The following is a 26772-nucleotide window of genomic DNA, read 5'->3' on the forward strand; positions in this document are numbered from 1 at the left end:
TAATAACTAACTAGTCCTTATATAAACACCAATTCCCATACTACCATATCATCACCCATTTCCACGTAGCAACTAACCATTTCCAGCATCCGTCATCCATCTCCCTTTCTTCTCAGCCATTTCCAGTATACTCAATCTCCCATTTCCTATAATACCCATCCCTCTCCTATACCCCCCCCCCCCCCCCATTCCCATACTGCCATATCATCACCCATCTCCCCATAGCAACCATTTCCCTTACTGTTCAACCATTCCCGGCCTCCGTCAACCATTTCCAATAATAACACTCTGCCATATCAATCTCCCATTTCTCATCATAACAAACAACTAGTCCTCATATAAACTACCCATTCCTATACTCCCCAACCGTCCCCCATTTCCCCGTGTCAACCATTTCCTTTCACTCATTATAAAACTGTCACGTCCCCCACACCCATATTCGCCTCCTGCCACCTCTCTTTATCTCACCTTTTCTGGGGTATGGAGGGCCCGCCGGGAGGGGTCGCCGCGCCCTTTGTGTCCTGGGGTCCTGCCGCCGCCCCCTGCCATCGCCCCGCCGCGCCCCGCCCCGCCCCGTCTCGCCCAGGGCAGGATAAGTGTCGCCGTAGGACTGTCAGGCGATCCGGAGCAGACGACGCCATGTTTGTTTTGGTGCGCTGCCCGCCTTCAGAGACCGCCGGCTTATCGGGTTTTGTTCTTATCTGTTTATCTATTTTTTTATCTCTTTATCTGATCATCTACCAATACATCTCTTTATTTAATTTGTCTGCTTTATCTACTAATCTACCTGCTGTTATATGATGGTTAGTTTTTTTGTCTATTACTACTACTACTACTAGTATTCCTAACTTAGAGACCGACGGCTTCTCGGGTTTTGTTCTTATCTGTTTATCTATTTTTTTATCTCTTTATCTGATCATCTACCAATACATCTCTTTATTTATCTGCTTTATCTACTAATCTACCTACTGTTATATGATGGTTAGTTTTGTTGTCTATTACTACTACTACTACTACTACTACTACTACTACTATTATTCCTAACTTAGAGACCGCCGGCTTATATAAAACTCAGTCCAAAAGGTGATGTATGGGTGGTAGTGGTCAAGCTCGATTCCTCGCCTCCAGACACTGTTGCCCGTGCCGAAGATTAGCGTTCACCCCCACAACCAAATCTATTTTAATCGTAACTGTAATTGTAATCGAATTTGTTTTGAAGTAATTGTAATTCAAAGTTTCCGAAAGTAATTGTAATTATTTTTTTCATGTGTATAATTCCTCCAACCCTGGGACTCAATAGCCATCACATGAGGGTGAGAAAGACATGTAATAGGAACTTATGGATTTATTCAATTTAGTCTATTTTTACAAAGCTCAGGTGGACCCCCGACGGCCTAAGGAACACACACACACACACACACACACACACACACACACACAGAGAAAATTATTTTAAAGAAAGTACACATACATATACATATATATCTTGATTTGAAAGAGAATACACACACACACACACGCACACGGGAAAGGAATGATAAAATCGATTCTTATCACAGAGTAGGAGATGATTACTTTGATACACACACACACACACACACACACATACAATAGACAGGTACTTGGTAACAGCATAGGCTCAGACACACACACACACACACACACACACACACACACATGGCCGTATAGTCTTAAGTGTAGCCCCATGAAGCAGTAAATACACACATTGTAGTATACATTCACCTCTACCTTACCACAGCATGTATATCTGTGTATAGCTATAGTGTTTTATGTATATATGTATAGATAATTTATTTATATATATTCATCCTTTTTTTTTTGCCTCCAAGAATATGAACATCTATTATTTTTTCTTGTTCTGCACAGTGACAGTGAAAGAAAATGGTGAATGAGTAATAATGAGAAACTAAAATCATTATCAAAATAAATCATTATCATTATTATTAGTGACAAATAAAAATCACATATATATTCATTAATCACAAATGAATAATGTCTTTTAAATACTGACTCATCACTAATTACCTTATATTCTCACCTCATTATCAAATCATTATTATTATTATTATTACGATTATCATTTTTTGTTCAGCTGACCTTCACTAATCACTGTAAGTCTCTCATTTGACTAATTTCTTCACCCTTCCCTCATTAGTCATTACCTCACTCCTGCGCACATGTCACACACACATACATGATCTCTATACGCACACACATGTAAGTAAGTGTGTATGTATGTGGTCGTCATTACCAGGAGAGAAATATTAAATAGGTGACTCTCTCTCTCTCTCTCTCTCTCTCTCTCTCTCTCTCTCTCTCTCTCTCTCTCTCTCTCTCTCTCTCTCATCTTGTTTTATTTCTTCCTTTTCCTCCTTCAATACAAGCTCTCTCTCCCTCCTCTCTCCTTTTCCTCTCTTTTCTTTTTTTCCTTCCTCTTTCCTCCTCCTGTTTCCCTTTCTTTCTACAACCAACTTTCTTATTTTCCTCTCTCTCTCTCTCTCTCTCTCTCTCTCTCTCTCTCTCTTCTTTTTCCTTCCTCTTCCCTACCCTCTTTTAAGTTCCTCCTCCTCTTCTCCTTCTCCCTCTCTCTTTCTAATCTTTTTTCCTTCCTCTTTGATACCCCCTCGTATTTCCACCTCTCTCTCTCTCTCTCTCTCTCTCTCTCTCTCTCTCTCTCTCTCTCTCTCTCGCTCACTTACTCACTCACACTTGTCCTTCACTGTCAGCATGATGAGGTTGGTTTGATGTATGAGGTACGTGGCACTAACAAAGACAGCATTGGCCCTGCAAGAGAAAGAGAGTGAGTAAGTGAGTGAATGAGTTGTGAGTGAGTGAGTGAGTGAATGAGTATGTGAGTAAGTGAGTAAGTGAGTGAGTGAGTGAATGAGTATGTGAATGAGTAAGTGGATGAGTAAGTGAGTGAATGAGTGTGTGGGTAAGTGGATGAGTGAGTGAGTGAGTGAGTGAGTGAGTAACAGTAAGAAGGACAAATTAACAGCCACGAGAAATTAATATATAAGAAGAAATGACAGAGAGAGAGAAAATAAAGAAATAATAAATACAAAAATAATGAAGAATAAATACGAGAAAAAATTAGTAAAGAAAATAAGGATGAAGAATGACAAAGAAAATAAATAAATAAATCACAATGAAAATAAAAGTACAGAATAATGAGGAAAACAAAGGTCGGTATCATAAGACATTTTCGCTTCTCACATCAGCTGTTTCTAAAGGTCAAAGGTCAGTCAGGTTCTAATCTATATCTAAAGGTCTAAGAGGGGGGTCAGTCGGGTTCTAATGAGTGTTTCTTCAGGTTCATGGTATAAAAGAAGGGTCAAACTACCACCTGGGTCATGAAACTACTCCTGGAAATGCCCACAACTCCCACGAAAGCCTTGCCAAATTGGTGTTTCGTAGGTTCATGGTACAGAGAAAGGGTCAAACTACCACCTGGGTCATGTAACTACTCCTGGAAATGCCCACAACAACTCCCACGAAAGCATTCTCAAATATGTGTTCTTGGGCAGCAAAATGTCTTATAATACGACCCAAATACATAACAAATACCAAACCAATCAAATTCAGCACATCTAAACACCATTACAAACTTCTACCGAAACAAAAATGCATAAATAAAGAAATATATCAAAACAAAAAACAAAAATATACATAAAAACAATCAAATCCAATATATCCGTCTATCTAACCAAGCAACACAAACAGCGCAACACTCACTGTCCCTCCTTGAAGTATTCCTTAAGGGTGTTGCTGAACTTCTTGCTGTGTTTGACAAAGTCCCTCTTGCGGTGCTCCAGGGCCTGTTTACCTTGCATGCCCGGGATGAACTGCGACACCTCCGTCACGGCGTCCAGCAGCTTCTTGATGGCACTGGCGATCTCCCTGCGTATGAGTGACGGTGGATGAGTGGGTGAAGGGGTTGGTGGATGAGGGATTAGTGGGGTATGTATGGATGGGATTGTGAGGTGTGGAGGTGAGTTAGGAGTGTGTGTATTTGTGTAGTGGGTGACAGGTGGGTGAGTGGGTGAAGTATGTATGTATAGACTCCTACTCAATCATTCCGCCATACATTTTCCACATACGTCACCCATCTCTCATCCATTCATCCGTCCCTCTCATCCGCTCATCCATACTCACTTGATGGTCTCCAGGAAGGTCTTGCGGTCGGTGATCTCATCCGGAATGCGCGAGAGGATACGTTTCAGGTTGGCACTCTTCCGGTTGAGCTCTTGAAACGCGTCTTCCGTCCGGGTGACACGGTAGTCGCTGGCTGCTGGGATGTGAGGGAAGGGCGGGTGAAGGGTGATGGTGATGGGTGAAGGGATGGATGAGGTGGTGGTGATGGTGGTGGATGAAGAAGGGAATGGATGAGGTTAAAAGGTGATGGGTGAAGGGAAAGGATGATAAGGGTGATGGTGATGGTGGTGGTGATGGAGATGATGAGTGATGGGTGAAGGGAATGGATGAGAAGATTGCAAGGAGAGAAAGAAGAAGAGGAAGAGGAGAAAGAAGAGAAGGAAGAAGAAGATTTATATATATATTAATTCCTTCATTTGAATTCACCTTAATGAAAAAATAATAACCTTACTAAGAATGGCACACACACACACACACACACACACAAAATAAAAAACACATACACACATATATACAATAGAAAACACACACACACATGCACACACATATACACATTTACAGAAGAAAACACACACACACAAATATACACACGTCTACCAAAACCCAACCTAACAACCATACCCCAAACCAACCAACAAACAAACACACAAACTCACAATCGGCCTCGTTAACCGACCCCTGGAGGCGCAGCACTGACTCGTTCATGTTGACGGAGAGGTCGGCTTTGCGCACCAACCCCATGACCAGCTCGTAGGTGAACCCGGGGTGGGATGCCTCGACCCTGCTCAGAGCGGTACGGAGGGTCTGACTGGAGGCCACATTCTCCTTCTCTATCTGTAAGGGTGATGGTGGTGGTGAGGGGGGTTAGGGCTTATGGTGGTGGTGGTGTGTAGGTCATGGGGTGTGTTATAATTATTTTTCTGTTTTTATTTTTACATCATAGAAAGCAGTCAAAGGGGAAATAATGTAAAAAAAAAATAAATAGCCTGCAGAAATATTACTACTCCCAAAATTGAAATGTATGAGAGTGGAATAACGGAGTGTAGTTTTAGTATTATCATTATTATTATTATTATCATGATGGTGTGAGATAGGTATATGGGGGCAGTGAATGTGGTCTTAACATTATCAGTATTAATTCATTATATTTTACTCTATAACAATAAATAAACAGGAATGAGTAAAAAAAAAAAAATTGGTTAGACTGAAGAGGATGAAAAAGTAGAGAAAACTGTAGAAGATTAAAAAGGGAGGGAGGAGAAGTGAGAGATTAGAAGATGGAGTAAAAAGAAGAGGGGGAGGACAGATAGAAGAGAAAGTGAATAAAATAATAATGTGTGATATTAAAACGAAAAAAATTAAAATGTATAAATAAAATAACAAGAGTAAGGATATATCTGTACACTCCTATCTATAAAAACTCGAACAATAATAAAATGAAAATAAACCAAAACCTATTCCTTAAAAACCAATAACCACAACCACAACCCAAAACAAACCACCCAAAACCAAAAAAAAAAAAGAAAAGATGAAAACGTATAAATAAAAAAAAAGGAGTAAGAATATATCTGTACGCTCATATCTAATAAACCTTAACCATAATAACATGAACATAAACCAAAACCTATTCCTTATAAACTCATGACCATAACCACAACCAAAAAAATAAACCACCAAAAGCCAAAAAAATAAATACTCTGAAACCTCATTAACAGTAAACAGTAAATCCTCAAACAATAATAAAATGAAAATAAACCATAAATTCTCCCTTACAAACCCATAAACACAACCAAAAAACAACCACCAAATGCCAAAAAATAAATAAACGTATAATTAAAAAAACAAGTAAGAATATATCTGTACACTCATATCTATAAACACTCAAAACAATAATACAATGAAAATTAGCCAAAACCTTTTCCTTACAACCCCACAACCACAACCACAACCCAAAAATAAACCATAAAAAAACAAAACAAAAAAATACTCGAAAAAAAAAACTCTGACACAGGAAGCAAAGGTGAAGGCGGCCGCCCCTTACCTGTCCTAGTATTGGGCGGATTAACACCGGGTAGACGAGCGAGGCCACGGGTGCGTTGGGTGCGTGGTCTCCCATGGTCATTATCGCAGCAGCCGCCCCGAAGAAGGCCCAAAAAACGCTAAATAAGGAGGAAAAATGGACGACGCGCAGGTGACAAGGGCGGCCAGGTAAACACTCGCTCGGGATGGCTAGTCTTGCCCCTCGTATGGTTCCTTGTTTTATTGGGTTTTATTGGGTTTCTCGTTTGTTTTGGGTACTTTAACTTATCTAACTTAATTCTAACTTAATCTAACCATTTTCTAGCTATGGGAGAAGGTTTATTTCGCTATTATTGTTTATCTTTCATTAATCCTGCCTTTCCTTTTGCTCGGGATGGTTCGTCTTGCCCCTCGTTTGGTTCCTTGTTTTATTGGATTATATTGGTTTTCCCGTTTGTTTTAGCTGCTTTATTTTGTGTAATCGCTCTGTTCTTTATTGTTTTGTTTTTTATAGCTATGGGAGAAGCTTTATCTCATTATCATTGTTTAGCTCTCGTTTGGAATGGCTAATCTTGCCCTCTCCTCGGTCACTTCCTCCTTTATTTTACTTATTTTACCGGCTTCCCTCCGTTTATTCATCTATTTTAGCTGGTTTTATTTCTCTACTCAATTTATTCTTTATTTTCTTATATGATGTAGCCATGGGTGAAGGTTTATTTCATCATTATTGTATATATCACTAATTTTAACTACGAGAAACTGCACTGAATTGATAGATAATTATAAACTGTATTTAAATAACGCAGAAAACACGTATATATAAGATAACTGATAATGTACTGTACCTAAATAACGCAGAAAACACGTATATATAAGATAACTGATAATGTACTGTACCTAAATAACGCAGAAAACACGTATATATAAATAACTGATAATGTACTGTACCTAAATAACGGAGAAAACACGTATATATAAGATAACTGATAATGTACTGTACCTAAATAACGGAGAAAACACGTATATATAAGACAACTGATAATGTACTGTACCTAAATAACGGAGAAAACACGTATATATAAGACAACTGATAATGTACTGTACCTAAATAACGCAGAAAACACGTATATATAAATAACTGATAATGTACTGTACCTAAATAACGCAGAAAACACGTATATATAAATAACTGATAATGTACTGTACCTAAATAACGCAGAAAACACGTATATATAAATAACTGATAATGTACTGTACCTAAATAACGCAGAAAACACGTATATATAAATAACTGATAATGTACTGTACCTAAATAACGCAGAAAACACGTATATATAAGACAACTGATAATGTACTGTACCTAAATAACGCAGAAAACACGTATATATAAATAACTGATAATGTACTGTACCTAAATAACGGAGAAAACACGTATATATAAATAACTGATAATGTACTGTACCTAAATAACGCAGAAAACACGTATATAAATAACTGATAATGTACTGTACCTAAATAACGCAGAAAACACGTATATATAAATAACTGATAATGTACTGTACCTAAATAACGCAGAAAACACGTATATATAAGACAACTGATAATGTACTGTACCTAAATAACGGAGAAAACACGTATATATAAGACAACTGATAATGTACTGTACCTAAATAACGGAGAAAACACGTATATATAAATAACTGATAATGTACTGTACCTAAATAACGGAGAAAACACGTATATATAAATAACTGATAATGTACTGTACCTAAATAACGGAGAAAACACGTATATATAAATAACTGATAATGTACTGTACCTAAATAACGGAGAAAACACGTATATATAAGATAACTGATAATGTACTGTACCTAAATAACGCAGAAAACACGTATATATAAATAACTGATAATGTACTGTACCTAAATAACGGAGAAAACACGTATATATAAATAACTGATAATGTACTGTACCTAAATAACGGAGAAAACACGTATATATAAATAACTGATAATGTACTGTACCTAAATAACGGAGAAAACACGTATATATAAGATAACTGATAATGTACTGTACCTAAATAACGGAGAAAACACGTATATATAAATAACTGATAATGTACTGTACCTAAATAACGGAGAAAACACGTATATATAAATAACTGATAATGTACTGTACCTAAATAACGCAGAAAACACGTATATATAAATAACTGATAATGTACTGTACCTAAATAACGCAGAAAACACGTATATATAAATAACTGATAATGTACTGTACCTAAATAACGCAGAAAACACGTATATATAAATAACTGATAATGTACTGTACCTAAATAACGCAGAAAACACGTATATATAAATAACTGATAATGTACTGTACCTAAATAACGGAGAAAACACGTATATATAAATAACTGATAATGTACTGTACCTAAATAACGGAGAAAACACGTATATATAAATAACTGATAATGTACTGTACCTAAATAACGGAGAAAACACGTATATATAAGACAACTGATAATGTACTGTACCTAAATAACGGAGAAAACACGTATATATAAATAACTGATAATGTACTGTACCTAAATAACGGAGAAAACACGTATATATAAATAACTGATAATGTACTGTACCTAAATAACGGAGAAAACACGTATATATAAATAACTGATAATGTACTGTACCTAAATAACGGAGAAAACACGTATATATAAATAACTGATAATGTACTGTACCTAAATAACGCAGAAAACACGTATATAGAAGCTCTTCCAATATATGTCACTTATTTTAACTATGAGAAACTTCACTAAATTGAGATAATCTTGTACTGTACTTAAATAATGCAGAAAATACGTATATATAAGCGATTCCAGTACAGACAATGATAATTTACTTGATTTATTTACCAAAACAAGAGAGAGAGAGAAAAAGAGGTCGAGGGGGCACTGAAGGAAAAAGGAGGTGCACTATTTTTCTTCATTTATTCGTATTTTCACCCATTTTAAGTGTATTCCAAGCATGGCAGGAGTGAATTAAAAGTATATATTATCAGGTGCCAGGCTGGAGTGTATTGGGATAGCGTATTAGTGGTGATAAAGGCGGAAATAGCGAGTGTTGATAAGGCGAGGAAGTAGCAGGTAGGGATAATGGGAGGAAATATTTTAAGCTTATCACTAAAGACTAAATCCTCGACCTATTATGTGTGTGTGTGTGTGTGTGTGTGTGTGTGTGTGTGTGTGATGAAATATACTCTCTCCTTCCCCCCTCCTCCCCTCTCTCTCTCTCTCTCTCTCTCTCTCTCTCTCTCCAGAATTACACCCAACTCCCTCCGACACTTTTTTTCTTTTCTCATATGTGTTTAAGTCGTAGGAAGGAGGAAGTACAGGTGAAAGAATGAAGATGCTGGTTAACTCTTGCATCAGGGAATTGGACAGCACAGGGATGAAAGATTGAAGATGCTGGTTAACTCTTGCATCAGGGAGTTGGACAGCACTGGGATGAATGACTGAAGATGCTGGTTAACTCTTGCATTAGGGAGTTGGAGAGCATATCACTTCAAGGGGGCCAGAACCTTACCAACTGTACCACATCTTCATTCTTTCATCCCTGTGCTGTCCAATTCCCTGATGCAAGAGTTAATCAGTATCTTCAATCTTTCATCCCTGTGCTGTCCAATTCCCTGATGCAAGAGTTAATCAGTATCTTCAATCTTTCATCCCTGTGCTGTCCAATTCCCTGATGCAAGAGTTAATCAGTATCTTCATTCTTTCATCCCTGTGCTGTCCAATTCCCTGATGCAAGAGTTAATCAGTATCTTCAATCTTTCATCTCTGTGCTGTCCAACTCCCTGATGCAAGAGTTAACCAGCATCTTCGTTCTTTCATCCCTGTGCTGTCCTACTCCTTAATGCAAGAGTTAACTAGCATCTTCAATCTTTCATCCCTGTGCTGTCCAACTCCCTAATGCAAGAGTTAACCAGCATCTTCAATCTCTCATCCCTGTGCTGTCCAACTCCCTATTGCAAGAGTTAACCAGCATCTTCATTCTTTCATCCCAATGCTGTCAAATTCCCTAATGCAAGAGTTAACCAGCATCTTCATTCTTTCATCCCTGTACTGCCCAACTCCCTGATGCAAGAGTTAACCAGCATCTTCGTTCTTTCATCCCTGTGCTGTCCTACTCCCTAATGCAAGAGTAGTTAACTAGCATCTTCAATCTTTCATGCCTGTGCTGTCCTACTCCCTAATGCAAGAGTTAACCAGCATCTTCAATCTCTCATCCCTGTGCTGTCTAACTCCCTATTGCAAGAGTTAACCAGCATCTTCATTCTTTCATCCCAATGCTGTCAAATTCCCAAATGCAAGAGTTAACCAGCATCTTCAATCTTTCATCCCTGTGCTGTCCAACTTTCTAATGCAAGAGGGGTCCCTTACAGAAACAGGCGCAGGTTCCTCATGAAGATCTTAGTGGTGCAGTCAGACATATCCTAACCCTGCCTACCCATACCACAGGCTAACCATGAGGATGTCGGAGGAGTTTGGCAAGGAGGGACCTATTCGCGGCATATTCCTGGCAGAGTTTCACCACACGGCCGGGCCCAAGATCGTCCACCAACACCCCGTAGGCTGCATCAGTAAGGAGGTATGTAAGATGGGGTCATACTTATGTTAACGGAGCGGTTGTTACCTCTCTCTCTCGGCCACTCCTCTGTACAATTTTTAGGAGCAGTGAGTAGCGGGCTTTTATTTTTTTTCATTATTGTTTTTTTTTTTTATGCCCTTGTATTGTTTCCTTTGCTGTAAAAAAAAAAAAAAGGGGGAGGGGGGAAATTTGAAGATAGAAAGGAAAAAAAGGATGGGGTGTTATTTACTGATGCGCTTCCTTTCCTTATTCACTCACTTCTGTTTTCTTCCTCCTCCTCCTCCTTCTCTTTTTTTTTTTCCTTTTTATCTTCAAATTTCCACTTTTTCGACTCTTTTCAATCTTCTAATCTCTTATCTTTCTCTTTTCTCTTCCTTTCCTATCTTGTACGTAATTTGATTTTCCCTTACCTCCTCCTCCTCCTCCTCCTTCTCCTTCTTCTCTTCCTTTTTAACCCTTCTTCATCACTCACACTCTCTCCATCATTCCTTTCTTTCTCCTTCTCTTCTTTTTTCTCTTTATCTTCTACTCTCCTACTTCTTCTTCTATTGTTCGGATTTTTTACATTTTTCTTCCTCTTCCTCATCCTTCTTTCCTCTCTCTATTCCCCCATCATCATCCACCCCTACCTATCACTCCCTTCTTCTATTCTGATTGCTGACATTTTTCTTCCTTCTCTTCCTTCTTTTCTCTCTCCTATTCCCCCATCATCATCCACCCCTACCTATCACTCCCTTCTCTATCCCCAGGTCTTCGATGCAGTCTCCGTCTTCATCATCCCGAAACCGCAAGTCCTGAAGCGCATCGTCACCGTCAACGTCCTCGGGGTGAAGATAACGGGCTACCCCAATGAGATCCGCAGCCCCAACTATAAACGCAACGCCCTCATCTTCAACCTTGCCTTCGTCTGTGACTCGTCCGCGCGCACCGTCCATTACGAGCCCGCCGTGAAGAAGCTGTCGGAGTACCTGGAGAATTTGGAGTTAGAGGATGGGTTCTTGTCGTCTGCGAGTGGCCGAGCGCGAGTTCCGGGTCTACTGCGACAGGTGTGTGTGTATTTACCTAGTTTTGTTTACCTGGTTGTGAAATACAGGCCGTTATAGGGGTTGTGCTGTCCGGCCTCAGAACGCTTATATTGTTATCATTTAAGAATCGTATACACAGGGTCGTATTCTTAAACATTATGGCTCCCAGGCACATAAATTTGAAGGCTTTTATAAGAGTTTGGGTCATTTCAGGGGTAGTTTTTACCTGCTGGGTGGTACCTTGGCTCTTCTTTTCTACAAACACTCATTAGAACCTGATTATCCAGTTTGGCCTTTAAATTCATGAATCAAATTTTGTATACCAGCCACAGTCTCCTCATCAAATCCGTTCCATGTTGTTATGCTTCTGTATGGAAAACTGTATTTCTTGATGTCTCTCCTACAATCGCTCTTCAATTTCTTACCATTGCCTCTTGTTACACTTCTGTCACGTACCACCCTGTCCAATTTCTCCAATCTCTCTTGTATCCTGTACAATGCTATTGGGTCCCCTCTCTCTCTTCTTATCTCCAGTGTTGTTAAAATTAGTCCCAATTTCTCCAGTCTCTCTTCATAAGTATGTTCTCTCGGAGTTTGCGGTAATTTAGTGCTGTGTTTACCTATTTGTATTGACCTATTTGCATGTCTACCCTTACACCCACACTTTACTGATCATTTCCTGCCTTCTCTGCTACCTCTCTCTTTACCATTTCTTTCATCTTTTCTGTGTTTTCCTTGTATTTGTGTGTGTGTGTGTGTGTGTGTGTGTGTGTGTGTTTACCTGGGCTATACTTGTCTGGTTCTGTTGTGTGTGTGTGTTTACCTGGCTATACTTGTCTGGTTCTGTTGTGTGTGTGTGTGTTTACCTGGCTATACTTGTCTGGTTCTGTTGTGTGTGTGGGTGTTTACCTGGCTATACTTGTCTGGTTCTGTTGTGTGTGTGGGTGTTTACCTGGCTATACTTGTCTGGTTCTGTTGTGTGTGTGGGTGTTTACCTGGCTATACTTGTCTGGTTCTGTCTCCATGTCTATACTTGTCCTGCGTTGCGTTGAATTCCTGTACGCTGTTTTGCCTCCTCTTCTTCCTCGTCCTCTTCTTCTAACTCATTTCAAGTAGTGTTTTTATGTCTTTTGGGGAAGCTGTACTATTTTGTGTGTGTTAGTGTGTGCGTGTGTGTTATGTACCTGTGATGTATAGGATATGAACCACTACTACTACTACTACTACTACTACTACTACTACCAAAACTAACCACAACCACAACTACTAATTCTATCACTACAACCAACCACCATCACCACAATCCCTTCACCCCCACCACCACCACCACCAGGTACTCGATGACCTCAGCACAACCAGTCACTGCACCGTCACCATCACACTGGGCGGCGGCGAGGGGGAGCGGCGGCCCAGCCAGTTCAGCCGCCACCACGGGAGCGACAGCAGCGGCGGCAGTGGCGGGGCACCTCACGAACGACGACTGAGCCTCTACAGTGACCAGCGGCCGTCCGAGGGGAGCTTTAGGGGGTTCAGGAAGTCGTCCGTCTCGGAGGCGAAGAGTCGGAGGCGCTCGGCGGATAGCACAACAACGTCTGTGCTGCATCTTAAGGTTGGTTTATTTTTCTATATGTGTGTGTGTGTGTGTGTGTGTGTGTGTGTGTGTTTTTTCAAAGGGCAACAAAAATGGGTGAGAAAAAAAGCCCGCTACTCACCGCTCCCATAAAAGACAAAAGAGTAAAGAGTAGCCGAAAGAGAGGTCAATTTCGGGTATTATTTATTATTTATTATTTTTTTTACATCAAAGGAGACGGCTCAAGGGCAACAAAAAGAGTACAAAAAAAAAAAAGCCACTACTACTCCATAAAAAGTAAAAAGTGAAGTAGCGAATGAGAGGTCAATTTCGGGTATTATTTATTATTTATTATTTTTTTTACATCAAAGGAGACGGCTCAAGGGCAACAAAAAGTGAAAAAAAAAAATAAAAAAAGCCCGCTACTCGCCGCTCCCATAAAAGACAAAAAAATAAAGAGTAGCCAAAAGAGAGGTCAATTTCGGGTATTATTTATTTATTTATTATTATTATTTTTTTTTGTTATCAGAGCAAGTCGCTCAAGGTTAGTTTGTTATTATTATTATTATTATTATTTTTTTTTTTTTTTTTTACTATTATTATTTTTTTTTTTTTTTGATGGGAAAGAGGAAATTAAAAAAGCCCACTACTAGTGTTGACATTGTTCCTAAAGTAGCATCAAAAGGTTGGTCATTTTTCATCTATTAGTCTATCTGTCTTTCAATTGACCTATCTATCCCTTTTATCTCTTTCTATCTATCTGTCTATTTTTTTATTTGTTGTTATCAGAGCAGGTCGTTCCTTCAGCGTGTTTCTTCTTTGTTCGTATTTCCTTGTGACGTCTGTGTTGCATTAAGGTTAGTTTGTTATTATTATTATTATTATTATTATTATTATTATTATTATTATTATTATTTGTTTTATGGGAAAGAGGAAATTAAAAGCCCGCTAGTGTTGACATAGTTCCTCGTCCTCTTCTGCATCTTAAGGTTGGTTTGTTTTTCGATCTATTATTCTATCTGTCCTCCAACTGACCTATCTGTCCCTTCTATCTCTTTCTATCTATCTATCTATTTTTTTATTTGTTGTTATCAGAGCAGGTCGTTCCTTCAGTGCGTTTCTTCTTTGTTCGTATTTCCTTGTGATGTCTGTGTTGCATTAAGGTTAGTTTGTTATTGTTATTATTATTATTATTATTATTATTATTATTATTATTATTATTATTATTTGTTTTATGGGAAAGAGAAAATTAAAAGCCCACTAGTGTTGACATAGTTCCTCGTCCTCTCCTGCATCTTAAGGTTGGTTTGTTTTTCGATCTAATATTCTATCTGTCTTTCAATTGACCTGTCTATCCCTTCTATCTCTTTCTATCTATCTCTATTTTTTTATTTGTTGTTATCAGGGCAGGTCGTTCCTTCAGTGCGTTTCTTTTCCGTTCGTATTTTCTTGTAATGTCAAGTGCTTTTTATTTTTATTTTTATTTATTTTTTTATTTTTTTATAGCTTTGGAGACAGTGCAAGGGCATAAAAAAAAAAAAAAAAGGCCCGGTACTTACTGCTCCAGAACAGAGGTTAAAGGAGTGTTTGAAATCAGAGGTCAATTTCGGGAGGAGAGGTGCCCTGATACCTGTTATTTGTCTATATGTTTATTATTGCATCAAGGTTGTTGTTTTTTATTATTATTATTATTATTATTAAGGTAGATCATATTTTTAGCGCATTGTTTTAAAGCATTTTTGTATAATGTCTTTAGTGGATTTTTATATTTTTTTTATTTCTAATTTTTCTAGATTATTTTTATTATTATTATTATTATTATTATTATTATTATTATTATTATGAAAGTAGATAATCCATATAGCGCATTTCTTTTTAAATACTTCCCTATAATCTCCCTATTATTTATATATGTACTTATTAGCTTTTATTTTCTCATTATTAATTTATTTATTCATTTATTACACTTTCATTACTTATTACGGTAGATTACATTTGTTACTTATTATTTATTTACTCTGATTCATTTATTTTTTACGTACATAATTCTAATCATTCACCACTATTTATTTTCCTATCTTAAGACGATGCCCCTCCCGTCCCAGGTGGTGCGGCTGTGGCCCGACCCCCTGCAGGTAGAGGACCACCACGTCCCTGTGCTTATATCGGAGCGCGTGTACAGCCGGGGAGACCACTGGGACCTCACCACGCAGCAGGTCCTTCCCTATATCGACGGGTTCTCCCACGTGGCCAAGATCGCTGCAGCTGCGGATGTGGATAACAATTTAGTGAAGGTGTGTTTGTGCGTTTGTATTTTATCTTTCTGAACTGAATTGTAACCTAACCTAACATAACCTCAGACAGTCACTATAGGTCTTGACTCAGAAAATTCATATGTGCTTCCTTACTAATGAGACTTTCCATACAACAAAGTGAGGTCATTCTTTGTTGATTTATACCATAAGGTGCTGGGGATCATGTGTTTGAGGATACCCTAAACTTAACCTAACATAACCTCAGACAGTCACTATAGGTCTTGACTCAGAAAATTCATATGTGCTTCCTTACTAATGAGACTTTCCATACAACAAAGTGAGGTCATTCTTTGTTGATTTATACCATAAGGTGCTGGCTATCATGTGTTTGAGGATACCCTAAACTTAACCTAACATAACCTCAGACAGTCACTATAGGTCTTGACTCAGAAAATTCATATGTGCTTCCTTATCAATGAGACTTTCTATACAACTAAGTGAGGTCATTCTTTGTTGATTTATACCATGAGGTGCTGGCTATCATGTGTTTGAGGGTACCTTAAACTTAAAAAAAACCCAGACATTCACTATAGGTCTTGACTCAGAAAATTCATATGTGCTTCCTTACTAATGAGACTTTCCATACAACAAAGTGAGGTCATTCTTTGTTGATTTATACCATGAGGTGCTGGCTATCATGTGTTTGAGGATACCCTAAACTTAACCTAACATAACCTCAGACAGTTACTATAGGTCTTGACTCAGAAAATTCATATGTGCTTCCTTACTAATGAGACTTTCCATACAACAAAGTGAGGTCATTCTTTGTTGATTTATACCATAAGGTGCTGGCTATCATGTGTTTGAAGATACCCTAAACTTAACCTAACAAAACCCCAAACAGTTACTATAGGTCTTGACTCAGAAAATTCATATATGCTTCCTTACTAATGAGACTTTCCATACAACAAAGTGAGGTCATTCTTTGTTGATTTATACCATGAGGTGCTGGCTATCATGTGTTTGAGGGTACCTTAAACTTTAAAAAAACCCAGACATTCACTATAGGTCTTGACTCAGAAAATTCATATGTGCTTCCTTACTAATGAGACTTTCTATACAACAAAGTGAGGTCATTCTTTGTTGATTTATACCATGAGGTGCTGGCTATCATGTGTTTGAGGATACCCTAAACTTAACCTAACCTAACCTAACAAAACCCCAAACAGTTACTATAGGTCTTGACTCAGAAAATTCATATGTGCTTCCTTACTAATGAGACTTTCTATACAACAAAGTGAGGTCGTTCTTTGTTGATTTATACCATAAGGTGCTGGCTATCATGTGTTTGAGGGTACCTTAAACTTAACCTAACCTAACCTAACCAAACCCCAAACATTTACTAAAGGTCTTGACTCAGAAAATTCATATATGCTTCCTTACTAATGAAACTTTCCATACAACAAAGTGAGGCCATTCGTTGTTGATTTATACCATGAGGTGCTGACTAACCTAACCTAACCGAACCCAACCCATTCCAGGCCTGCGTCGAGAACCTCCTCTACTACGAACAAGTGCGCCTGCTGCCGATCTTTCAGTACTCCAATGTTTACGTCGTCACCTCAGGCATCCAGCGTCTTTACGTGGACCCGGAGCTGCAGGAGGAGTGCCGCAGGGCCATCAACAAGCACTGTGCCTTCCGCCCCCAGCTATGCCAAATCCTGGAGCTATATAACAGGTGAGGGGTAGGATTAAGGGGGGCTTTTTGGGGGAAGGGGTGGGGTATTTTATTTTGTGTGTGTGTGTGTGTGTGTGTATGTGTGTGTGTGTGTGTGTATGTGTGTGTGTGTGTGTGTGTGTGTAATTCATCACCACCACGGCCTGATCACGTGTTGGACTCGTAATCGCAAGTGGTCTTTGTCGTCGATCTATGGGTGTGTGTGTGTGCGTGTGTGTGCGTGTGTGTGTGTGTGTTATTTTCTAGTTAATTTGTTTATGTGGTTCTTATTTATTTATCTTTTTACATATTGGTTCGTTTATTTAAATTGTGTGTATTTATTTATTATGTACTGCAGAATATGGCTACGTAAACACTAACTCTCTCTCTCTCTCTCTCTCTCTCTTCCATTTCTTCCTTACATTGCCTTTCTCTTCTCCATTTTCTTTCTTTGTATTCTTTCTTTCTTTCTTTGTCATCTTTTCTTATTTCTTTCATTTTCTGACTTTCTTGTTTATTTTCCTTGTTTCTTGTTAATTCTTTTCTTTTCTTATTTCTTTCATTTTCTGACTTTCTTGTTTATTTTCCTTGTTTCTTGTTCATTCTTTTCATCGTTCTTTATGCTCTCTCTCTCTCTCTCTTTCTTTGTTGTCTTTTCTTATTTCTTTCATTTTCTGACTTTCTTGTTTATTTTCCTTGTTTCTCGTTCATTCGTTCCATCGTTCTTTATGCTTTCTCTCTCTCTTTCTCTCTCGCAGTATGACGTATGGGGTCAGTGTGCGAGACCTCTGCATACGCTACAACCCACAGGCGCTTAACATTGACGAGCGGAGACTAGTCCAATTCGGCCTCACCAACAACCTCATTCGCCGCCTCCACCGCTACCCCATACTGCTGCCCCCCGACGACCCCCACTACACCCCGGGCCGCCACAGCAACACCATCCACGCCCTATGCAGCGGACAGCACAATTACGACGAGATCTGTTGCCGCCTCGGACTCACGTTCAAGGAGCTTCATGAGATTGTGGAACGGGACCCCAATATCCGGGTGCTGTGGAAGTGATGATTGAAGGTAAGTTGTGTGTGTATGTGTGTGTGTGTGTGTGTGTGTGTGTGTAGATTAGTAACCATTTTCACAACTCCATTCTTCATCTTCCTCCCTATACCTTAAAACCCCATACAAAGCAAAGGAAAACACACACACACACACACACACACAGTAAAAAATTGAGGAAAGGAAGATGCTTGAGAGACATAAAGAAATATAGCTTCCCACAAAGAAACATAGAGGTTTGGAACAGACTAAGTGAGGATGTAGTATCGGCAAAGAGTGTGCACAACTTCAAGGAAAAACTGGACAAATACAGATATGGAGACGGGACCACATGAGCGTAAGCCCAGGCCCGGTAAAACTACAGCTAGGTAAATACACAAACACAGTCATTATTTCTTTAAGAAGGTTTATTGCTGCGGGTCACTGCAACACATTTTAATTACATCGGTGCAAGGGCTTAAAAACTACGAGGGTGAACGAAACCACCGGGAGAAAATGACCCGTGGTATGTCTTAGAGGGAGAGAGAGAGAGAGAGATGCAAAAAGAAAGAAATGCAAAACTAGTAAGAAATGTACAATAGAGAAAAATAAGAAAGAATAGGAGAAAAAAATAAAGAAAGGAATAAGAAATAAAAAAGAAAGAAGAAATGAAAATAAGCAAATCTCTCTCTCTCACATTTTATCTTCCTTTATGATGAGATGATGCTTGAGAGAGAGAGAGAGAGAGAGAGAGAGAGAGAGAGAGAGAGAGAGAGAGAGAGATAAGGATGGACATAGTAAGAATAGGATCAAACGGAGACTTCTGCTGTGACCAATCCCTTCTGCAGGAGTTTTAGGGAATGGGGGTCAAAGGTCGTAGATAGATAGATAGATAAACAGATAGATAGACAGATGGATAGATACAGATAAATAGATAGTGGGTGAAATGACTGACTTTACAACACAACAGACAAGACTTACTGACTGACTGACTTACTGACACAACCAACCCTGTAATACCTCACTACTTGCAGACAAAGCACATAGATAGATAGAAATGTAGATACAGACATAGATTTACATAGATATTTCAATACTTTCACAACACCACAAGAAACACACAGACACACACAAGACTGACTGACTGACACACTAGCAACACAACCTCATGAACCTGACTTGCCGGAACACAAAAAATAGATAGATAGTTAGTGAACAGAGTGAGTTTGATACTGACTTTAAAACACAAGAAACACAGATATTGGCAAGACTTTCTGACTGACTGACGCACTAGCAACACAACCTCATGAACCTGACTTGCCGGAACACAAAAAATAGATAGATAGTTAGTGAACAGAGTGAGTTTGATACTGACTTTAAAACATGAGAAACACAGATATTGGCAAGACTTTCTGACTGACTGACGCACTAGCAACACAACCTCATGAACCTGACTTACCGGAACACAAAAAATAGATAGATAGACAAGTGAACACAATGATTCCAATACAGACTCACAACACATGAAACACACAAGGCTGACTGACTGACTGACACTAGCAACACAACCTCATGAACCTGACTTACCGGAACACAAAAAATAGATAGATAGACAAGTGAACACAATGATTCCAATACAGACTCACAACACATGAAACACACAAGGCTGACTGACTGACTGACAACACAACCGCATGAACCTGACTTACCGGAACACAAAAAATAGATAGATAGACAAGTGAACACGATGATTCCAATACAGACTCACAACACATGAAACACACAAGGCTGACTGACTGACTGACACTAGCAACACAACCTCATGAACCTGACTTGCCGGAACACAAAAAATAGATAGATAGACAAGTGAACACAATGATTTCAATACAGACTCACAACACATGAAACACACAAGGCTGACTGACTGACTGACACTAGCAACACAACCTGACTTACCGAAACACAAAAAAAATAGCTAGACAGACATAGTTGATGAACACAGTGATTCCAATACTGATGCACAACACAAGAAACACACTGACTGACTGACTGACATACTGGCAACACAACCGCATGAACCTGACTTACCGAAACACACACAAAAAAAATAGCTAGACAGACAAATAGTAGATGAACACAATGATTCCAATACTGATGCACAACACAAGAAACACACTGACTGACTGACTGGCAACACAACCTCATGAACCTGACTTACCAAAACACACACACAAAAAAAATAGCTAGACAGACATATAGTTGATGAACACAATGATTCCAATACTGACTCACAACACAAGAACCCCACTGACTGACTGACATACTAGCAACACAACCTCATGAACCTGACTTACCGAAACACACAAAAATAGCTAGACAGACATATAGTAGATGAACACAATGATTCCAATACTGATGCACAACACAAGAAACACACTGACTGACCGACATACTAGCAACACAACCTCATGAACCTTACTTACCGAAACACACACAAAAATAGTTAGACAGACATAGTTGATGAACACAGTGATTCCAATACTGATGCACAACACAAGAAACACACTGACTGACATACTAGCAACACAACCTCATGAACCTGACTTACCGAAACACACAAAAAAAATAGCTAGACAGACAAATAGTAGATGAACACAATGATTCCAATACTGACGCACAACACAAGAAACACACTGACTGACTGACATACTGGCAACACAACCTCGTGAACCTGACTTCCTGAAACACAAAAAACATAACAAACACAAGACAGCACCAACACCATCTATGCAATGCGCTGAGTACAATAACTTGGCCACTAATAGCTTCCTTTTTTAGCGTGCGGTTAGGTGGAGTTATACAATAGTTTGGCCATCTTCCACTCTCTCTTTCCTCCATCTTACATCCACCCAAGCTTGTGGAAGATGGGAGGACGGCGAGCTTGTCAATGTGGATGAGTGGATGAAAATGGAGTCAGCTTGTGGTTAGGTGAAGTTGGGTGCATATGCAAAATTGAAACATAACTTCTTAATAATCATATCTAACTTACCAGGCTACCAGTGAAGGCCAAATCTGTGCCAATCGCAGTGGACGGGTTAATAACAGCCCTGGTTTTCCATGGTTACTCATTCTCATTCTACTCATGTTCTCTCCTTCTCCATTTTTACATTTTATTCACCAGTCAGTGTTATTTATTGTACAAGACTTTGATCAGGCATGACTTAACCCGGTAGCAGCGACGGGCCAAATTTGTGGCTTTACCGTGTAGCAGCAACGGGCCAAATTTGTGGCTTTACCGTGTAGCAGCAACGGGCCAAATTTGTGGCTTTACCGTGTAGCAACGACGGGCCAAATTTGTGGCTTTACCGTGAAGCAGCAACGGGCCAAATTTGTGGCTTTACCGTGTAGCAGCAACGGGCCAAATTTGTGGCTTTACCGTGTAGCAGCAACGGGCCAAATTTGTGGCTTTACCGTGAAGCAGCAACGGGCCAAATTTGTGGCTTTACCGTGAAGCAGCAACGGGCCAAATTTGTGGCTTTACCGTGTAGCAGCAACGGGCCAAATTTGTGGCTTTACCGTGTAGCAGCAACGGGCCAAATTTGTGCCATGATTTTAACCCCCCAAAATAGATGATACATAAACTGATCACAAATGCTTTGATATATATTATGAAATGGTTTGTGTGAGGGGTGATTTTTTTCTCATTTTTCTTGCTTAGAGGGACCATTAAGAATCATGATCCCTGCTGCTACTGGGTTAAGTTAGGGTAAGAACATATATATTTAACCTAATGAACATAATAGGGTGGGCATGTATCACCTATTATACTACATTGCCGGAGGTCAGAAAAATCAGGGCGTTATCTTACAAGGCTGTTTAATAAGGCATGAGTTAAATTAGAGTAAAAAATGATGACCTAAGGAACATATGGGGTGAGTCAGTGTTGTAATCATACTATATCGCCCAAGTAAAAGATAAGAAAGTCAGGCTGCTATCTTACAAGTCTTACAAGTCATTTTGATGAGGCAGGAATGAAATTATAAGAAGATACACTTAACCTAATGAACATATGGGGTGGGTGAGTGTTGGTAATCATACTATATTGCCCAAGGTAAGAGATTAGAAAGTCTGGCTGTTATCTTACAAGTCTTACAAGTCATTTTGATAAGGCAAGATTTAAATTATAAAAAGATACACTTAACCTAATGAACATATGAGGTGGGTCAGTGTTGGTAATCATACTATATTGCCCAAGGTAAGAGATTAGAAAGTCAGGCTGTTATCTTACAAGTCTTACAAGTCATTTTGATAAGGCAAGATTTAAATTATAAGAAAACAAACTTAACCTAATGAACAAATGAGGTGGATAGGTGTCAGGCTGTTATCTTACAAGTTGTTTTAATAAGGCAAGTTTTAAATTATAAGAAAACAAACTTAACCTAATGAACATATTGGGTGGGTGAATGTTGCTACTTGTTCTATATTCCCCAAAGTAAGAGAGAAGAAAGTCAGGCTATTATCTTACATGTCTTACAAGTTGTTTTAATAAGGCAAGATTTAAATTATAAGAAAACAAACTTAACCTAATGAACAAATGGGTTGGATGTGTCACTCATTGTACTTTATTGCCAGAGGTCAGAGAGGTCATGGGAATTGCCACAGGAGGTCACTGGGCTTAGGAATCAGGTCAGGTCAGGTCAGGTCATTGAAACTATATACATCCATCGTCAGTGTGCATCTAATAATACTGAATAACAAATAATCTGAGACGTCAATAGGTCAGGTCAAGCCATCAGTAAATCATAAATAGGCCATAGATTCAAGCCAGGTCATTAGTTAATCACCAGGTTAAGAGGTCAGGTCACTTTGGGTCAGTAGATCAGGAAGTTAGGTCATAGCAGAGGTCAGCTAACAAGGTAGTCCTGCAGTGGGTGTATCCTATTGTGCTATACAGAGGTCAACATCAGGGCATGAATAAGTTAGGTCAGGTCAGGTTAGGTCACTTGGGAGGTCAGCTAACAAGGTAGTGACAAGGTGATGCTGTATAGAGGTCAACATCATTTATTTTATTACAATGCTCCCAAAGGTCAAGTTAGGTCAGGCTAGGTCACTCAGGGAAGGTCAGCTAATAAGGGTAGTGACAAGGTGATGCTGTACAAAGGTCAACATCATTTTCTTTTATTACGATGTTCCCAAAGGTCAAATCAGGGTATGAATAAGTTACTAGGTCAGGTCAGGCTAGGTCACTTGGGAGGTCAGCTAACAAGATAGTGACAAGGTGATGCTGTACAAAGGTCAACATCATTTTCTTTTTATTACGGTGCTCCCAAAGGTCAAATCAGGTCAGGGCATGTTAGGTCAGGCTAGGTCAAGGTCAACATCATTTTTTTATTAGTGCTCCCAAATGTCAAAAATGGGGCATGAATAAGCTACTAGGTGAGGTCAGGTCAGGCTAGGTCAAGGTCAACATCATTTTTTTTATTAGTGCTCCCAAATGTCAAATCAGGGCATGAATAAGTTACGAGGTCAGGTCAGGTCAGGTCAGGTCACTCAGGCTAGGTCAAGGTCAACATCATTTTTTTATTTTTATTGGTGCTCCCAAATGTCAAATCAGGGCATGAATAAGTTACCAGGTCAGGTCAGGTCAGGCTAGGTCACTCGGGGGGTCAGCTAACAAGGTAGTCCTGCAGCGGGTGTATCCTATGGTGCTGTATGGAGTCCAACACCCACTTTTCAGAGACGTGGGTGACCAGGCTGCTGTGTGTGGTTTTGTGTCGGGTGCCGGGTGACATGGGACCGCTGCCGATGACAACCCTGGCACTGCGCACTCTGGAGACCAAGGAGGCGCCACACAGCTCCAGCAACTCCTGTGTGTGGGGGGAGGATGTGCGTGAGTGCATGAGGGGGTGAAAGAGGGAAGGTAGGAGAGGGGGAGGGTGTGTGTGAAAACGTAGATGTATGGGGTGAGTAAGTGGGGAAGAGAGGGAGGAAGTGAAGGAAAGCATGTGTGTGGGGTGGAAATAATGCCTGTGTGTGGTGAGTGAATGAGTGAAGGTGAGAGAGTGAGGAAGGGAGTGAAGGAAGTGAGGGAGGAAGAGGATGAAAAGGTGTATATGAGTGAGGGAGGGACAGAGGGAGGATGTGAATGAATGAGGGAGGGAGGGAAGGAAAGAGGGAGGGAGTGAAGGAGTGAAAGAGGGAGGAAAAGAGGGAAGGAAGGAGTGACTGAGGAATGAAGGAGGGAGGAGGAGGAAGGAAAAGAGAGAAGGAAGGAATGGGAAGGAGTGAAGTTCTTCTGTGATATTCAAACAGGTTAAGATACATGCCACTGATAAAACATAAATTCATCCTTCCCATAAACAGTACATATATATTTTCTAACATATATTTACACTGAGTATGACATGAAGGTAGTAGTTGCGTTGGTATAGTGAAACAAGGCGAGTCCGTTGTTGAGTTGGCTTTTGTGGGTCCTTTCCTCCCCTCTGCTCTGCCACATACCCCCAACACCTATCTCTTCCCCTCATATGTTGGCTATAGGTTACATATGAGAGGAAATAATAAGGCTGGTATTTTAAGACACCTTCGCTTCTCACATCAACAATTTCTAAAGGTCAAAGAGTGGATCAGTCACATTCTAATGAGTGTTTCCTTAGGTTCACGGTACAGAAGGGTCAGACTACCACCAGGCTCTTAAAACTACTACTGGAAATGCCCAAAACTCCTATGAAAGCCTTGTCAAATATGCGTTTCTTAGGTTCACGGTACAGAAGAAGGGTCAAACTACCACCAGGCTCTTAAAACTACTACTGGAAATGCCCAAAACTCCTATGAAAGCCTTGTCAAATATGCGTTTCTTAGGTTCACGGTACAGAAGAAGGGTCAAACTACCACCAGGCTCTTAAAACTACTCCTGGAAATGCCCAAAACTCCTATGAAAGCCTTGTCAAATATGCATTTCTTAGGTTCACGGTACAGAAGGGTCAAACTACCACCAGGCTCTTAAAACTACTACTGGAAATGCCCAAAACTCCTATGAAAGCCTTGTCAAATATGCATTCTTGGGCGGGGAAATGTCTTGTATTATGACCCTAAGTGTTGGAACTGTGTAAGGACCAGTGGAAGCCAACGCCACAATAGACTCGCCAATCTGGTTTTACAATAGCAAGGAATTACAACGGAAAAATACTGATAAGAAACTGTGCATATTTATCATTGTCGAATTACGAAATAAACTTTTATATATCATATCCCAAGTATTTGTCACCCCAACATAAGGCTTCTATATAGCACCGTGTGTCAGATTGATATGCGGCCACTTTCAGAGTCACAGCAATCGACGCTATAGTTTTCCACGTGAAACTGGCCTATGGGGTAGTGGCGGCTGCAGAGGAAGCGAGAGGTGTTGAGAGTGTGTGGTGAGGTGCAGGGCTAGGCTAACCCCGCAGCTGCCACTACCCCATCGGCCAGTTTCACATGGAAATACTATAGTGTCGATCGCCTCCATTGGTAACGATCAAAACAAACAATATGACTGTGAATGCGGCCCATAAACAAATGAGTAATGTAACTTATATACGTACTACAAAATAACTATTGCATACATTAGTGTCCCAAATTACCCAAGACTGAAGAGTGCAATTTGTGATTAATGAAAAAAACAAAATATATACAATTCTCTCTCTCTCTGTACATGTATGATGCAACACCCTCCCCCAACCACCACCACCAGCACCTCACCTTAAGCTGGGCCGAGGGTGGGGTGCAGCCGTCCAGGACACACACCCTACCCACCCCAGAGAAGAGGGTGTGCCGATACGAGCTGCCCTGGGCCTGCCGCTGCTTCCGACACACCTAGAATAATAATAATAATAATAAGAGTTTTGTTTTGCCCAGCGGTATATTAAGGAAGGAGAGAGAGAGTTAATATGAGAAAGGGAGGAAGGAAGAAGTGAGAGAGGGAAGGAGGGAATGAATGAAGGAAAGAGGGAGAGAGAGAGAAAGAGAGAGCACCTACCTTAGCAGCAGGGGCAAAGGTACCCAGCTCAAAGGGTTCCTCAGGCGCCCATTCACGGCCCTCCAGCGATCGGTAGACCCACGACACATCCACCACCCAGCAGCCACGCGCGATGGCGAGGAGGAGGTTCAGGGTGCGTCGCTCCTCCCCACACACCACATGGGACGTCCGATGGTCCACGCCCTCACCCACCTTGAACCGCCCCAGCTTGCGGATGATGGGGATGACGGTGCGCTTGTCACTGTGGATGTGTGGATGAGAGGTGGATTTAGTATATGGTTAGGTGGAGTTATAGAGTAGTTTGACCTT

The 26772-nt window shown here is 40.0% G+C and overlaps 5 protein-coding genes across 9 annotated transcripts in view; 2 read left to right on the forward strand and 3 right to left on the reverse strand.

Annotated features, from left to right (window-relative positions):
- LOC126986141 (alkyldihydroxyacetonephosphate synthase, peroxisomal-like) overlaps positions 1 to 664 on the reverse strand; it is a 33663-nt gene extending 32999 nt beyond the window's left edge. For all 4 annotated transcript variants that reach the window (XR_007739323.1, XR_007739322.1, XM_050842034.1 and 1 more), the window contains exon 1: positions 469 to 664. Coding sequence is in view for 2 of the 4 variants with exons in the window: in XM_050842034.1 (XP_050697991.1) it covers positions 469 to 641 (173 nt within the window). In the remaining 2 variants the exon portion in view is untranslated. The remainder of the gene's footprint in view (positions 1 to 468) is intronic.
- Positions 665 to 2297: 1633 nt separating this feature from the next.
- Positions 2298 to 6411, reverse strand: LOC126986150 (programmed cell death protein 10-like). 2 transcript variants are annotated; one of them, XM_050842048.1, is made up of 5 exons: positions 6218 to 6411; positions 4833 to 5010; positions 4177 to 4312; positions 3757 to 3921; positions 2298 to 2805 (listed from the first exon to the last, which is right to left on the reverse strand). In XM_050842048.1, the coding sequence occupies exons 1-5, from the start codon at positions 6296 to 6298 to the stop codon at positions 2721 to 2723; spliced, it is 645 nt and encodes a 214-aa protein (XP_050698005.1). In that variant the 5' UTR covers positions 6299 to 6411; the 3' UTR covers positions 2298 to 2720. The 2 variants fall into 2 exon arrangements, with proteins under 2 accessions (XP_050698005.1, XP_050698006.1); XM_050842049.1 differs by having other exon boundaries at positions 4177 to 4309; positions 6218 to 6410.
- Positions 6412 to 9122: 2711 nt separating this feature from the next.
- The window catches only part of LOC126986144 (GATOR complex protein NPRL2-like), a 95644-nt gene continuing 77994 nt past the window's right edge, over positions 9123 to 26772 (forward strand). The window contains 1 exon segment of the mRNA XM_050842036.1: positions 9123 to 9164. The gene's annotated coding sequence lies outside the window, so the exon portion shown is untranslated.
- LOC126986143 (GATOR complex protein NPRL2-like) overlaps positions 9194 to 26772 on the forward strand; it is a 95573-nt gene continuing 77994 nt past the window's right edge. The window contains exons 1-8 of the mRNA XM_050842035.1: positions 9194 to 9340; positions 10715 to 10844; positions 11594 to 11890; positions 13203 to 13478; positions 15524 to 15733; positions 17236 to 17432; positions 18170 to 18485; positions 24184 to 25411. Of these exons, the coding sequence (XP_050697992.1) occupies positions 10722 to 10844; positions 11594 to 11890; positions 13203 to 13478; positions 15524 to 15733; positions 17236 to 17432; positions 18170 to 18476 (1410 nt within the window). The 5' untranslated portion in view covers positions 9194 to 9340; positions 10715 to 10721 and the 3' untranslated portion in view covers positions 18477 to 18485; positions 24184 to 25411. The remainder of the gene's footprint in view (positions 9341 to 10714; positions 10845 to 11593; positions 11891 to 13202; positions 13479 to 15523; positions 15734 to 17235; positions 17433 to 18169; positions 18486 to 24183; positions 25412 to 26772) is intronic.
- The window catches only part of LOC126986008 (uncharacterized), a 109128-nt gene continuing 101212 nt past the window's right edge, over positions 18857 to 26772 (reverse strand). The window contains exons 13-15 of the mRNA XM_050841694.1: positions 21169 to 22648; positions 20147 to 20782; positions 18857 to 20024 (exon numbers count right to left, since the gene is read on the reverse strand). The gene's annotated coding sequence lies outside the window, so the exon portion shown is untranslated. The remainder of the gene's footprint in view (positions 20025 to 20146; positions 20783 to 21168; positions 22649 to 26772) is intronic.

The sequence above is a fragment of the Eriocheir sinensis genome, chromosome 61 (assembly GCF_024679095.1).
Source record: "Eriocheir sinensis breed Jianghai 21 chromosome 61, ASM2467909v1, whole genome shotgun sequence".
Taxonomy (NCBI): Eukaryota; Metazoa; Arthropoda; class Malacostraca; order Decapoda; family Varunidae; genus Eriocheir; species Eriocheir sinensis.